We start from the raw sequence: 2293 nt of genomic DNA on the forward strand, positions 1-2293 counted from the left end.
CACTCGATATGGTGAGCTAGATTTCTCGAAGAAGGACGTTCAAAGACAAAATTCAGAATTCTTTAGACAAAGACGCGACCAAATCATTTTCTAAATATTGCTAACTAAATTCCTAAAGATCCTTGAAAAAATTGCATTTGCATCCATAACATCGCATAACAGGTTTCTTACAATAGGTCTCTCATCCTCCCTCGCTGTTTATTTCAGCATCATGGATCTTGAACAAAGGAAAATTTGAGTGGTAGTAGGATTTGAAAGAAAGTGTATGGTAGGGTTTGAAAAGAAAGATGTATAGAATAAAGTTAGGATTTGATTTGAAAGAAAGAGATTTGAAAAGAAAGGAAAAGATTTGAAAATAATAATATAGTACAAAAATTAGTGGGAAACAAAAACTAATAATAATTTAATTGTTACCAGTACAGTCTGAATCCCCGGACTCTGCGCCTGCAAAATTTAATTCTGTACCAATTGCGTCAGTATTATTTATCTGAAAATAAATCTCAAATAAACAACGTGTGAAGTGATAAACAGTATTTGGCGTTTGTGTAAGAATAAATTCAACAGCGAACCAAAATACCGTATAAAAAATATTCTAAAAAAACTGAGTATTAATAAAATCGGGATATTTATGAAATAAAATCCAAGATTATATGAAACTCCCAATTTTTAGACAGAAGTCTGTTGCCTTCTCTCTGAAAAAAGATGCGGGCAAATTTTGGGGTATAACAATTGCCAATTTAGTTTCTGACGTTTTTTTTGTGCGGTGTGAAGCAGAAGGCGGCTGTAAGGAATGATGTTGCAATTGTTGCTGCCTTGGAAGCGATGGCTCAGGCTATGCAGAACCAACCTAACATGCGTGTGCATGATGAGTCCCGTAGTTTGGAGACCTTTTAGAGGGAGAATCCTCCTACCTTCAAGGTCAAGTGTGATCCTGATGGAGCGTTAGCTTGGCTCAAGGAGATAGAAAGGATTTTCTGAGTGATGGACTGCATTCCAGCGCAGAAGGTGCATTATGGTACTCACATGCTGGAGATCGAAGCTGATGTTTGGTGGCTAGAGACTCGTTAGAGGTTGGATGCTGCAGGCGAGGTTATCACTTGGGTTGTTTTTAGTAGGGAATTTATGAGGAAGTACTACCTTGAGGATGTTCGCAGACAGAAGGAGATTGAATTCCTCGAGTTGAAGTAATGAAATGTGTCGGTTACGGACTGTGCTGCAAAGTTCGTGGAGTCGGCAAAGTTCTATCCTCACTATAACGAGGAAACTATTGATTTTTCAAAGTGCATCAAATTTGAGAGTGGGTTGCGTCCTGAGATCAAGAAGGCAATTGGATACCAAAAGATTTACAACTTTCTGGATTTGATAGATAGTTACAGAATTTATGAAGAGGACAATAACGCTCATTATAAGATCCTCAATGAGAAGCAGGGTAAGCACCAACATAACTGTGGAAAATCTTATGATGCTCCAGTTGGTAAGGGTAAACAGAAGGTTGCTAATGGTCAGAGAACTAGTGCTGGAGACACTCCTACTGGAGTTGTGTGTTTCAAATTTGGAAAACCTGGTCATAAGAGTAATGCATGTACTACAAAGGTAAATAGGTGTTTCTGTTGTGGCGAAGTCGGGCACATAATAACTGATTGTAAGTGTAAGGAGGTGGTTTGCTTCAACTGTGGTGAAGAAGGGCATATTAGTAGTCAGTGTCAGAAGCCGAAGAAGGCACAATCTGTTGGGATAGTGTTTGCAAGGACGCAGACAGCTACTAAGGATAGAATGATCAAAGATACATGTATCATTAATATTGCTCATTTAATTACTATTATTGATACTGGTGCTACTCATTGTTTTATTGTTGCTGATTGTGTGGATAAGTTGGGTCTTGTGTTGTCTTCTATGAATGGAGAGATGGTCGTCGATACTCCAGCTAAGGGATCAGTGACTACTTCTCTAGTGTGTTTGAAGTCTCCCTTGTCGATCTTCGACATAGACTTTGCTGTTGATTTGGTTTGTTTGCCGTTAAGTTAGGAGAGCTGAATGTGAACAATTATATGGGAACAAGAATACCTTTTAGTTTAACCTCGACTGATGGCTCTGCAGTAGCACGCCTCATAAGCTCAAGTAGCACGCCTCATATTCATTTTATCATTAAAATCAATACAATTAATCGTTATCTTAAAAAATATAGAAATTATAAAGAAGACACCTATTGTGAGACGAAAGGAGTATTTATTACAGTTTTTATAAAATAATATTCAATTCATATTTTTTTTAAACTTAACAAAGAAGTTTAAAA

At 37.3% G+C, this 2293-nt stretch overlaps 1 protein-coding gene across 1 annotated transcript; it reads left to right on the forward strand.

Moving 5' to 3' along the window:
* The first annotated feature begins 981 nt into the window (after positions 1 to 981).
* On the forward strand, positions 982 to 2025 carry LOC131619215 (uncharacterized). Its single transcript, XM_058890337.1, has 2 exons — positions 982 to 1063; positions 1367 to 2025. The coding sequence occupies exons 1-2, from the start codon at positions 982 to 984 to the stop codon at positions 2023 to 2025; spliced, it is 741 nt and encodes a 246-aa protein (XP_058746320.1).
* The last annotated feature ends 268 nt before the right edge of the window (positions 2026 to 2293 follow it).

The sequence above is a fragment of the Vicia villosa genome, linkage group LG7, assembly GCF_029867415.1.
Source record: "Vicia villosa cultivar HV-30 ecotype Madison, WI linkage group LG7, Vvil1.0, whole genome shotgun sequence".
In the NCBI taxonomy this organism is placed as follows: domain Eukaryota; kingdom Viridiplantae; phylum Streptophyta; class Magnoliopsida; order Fabales; family Fabaceae; genus Vicia; species Vicia villosa.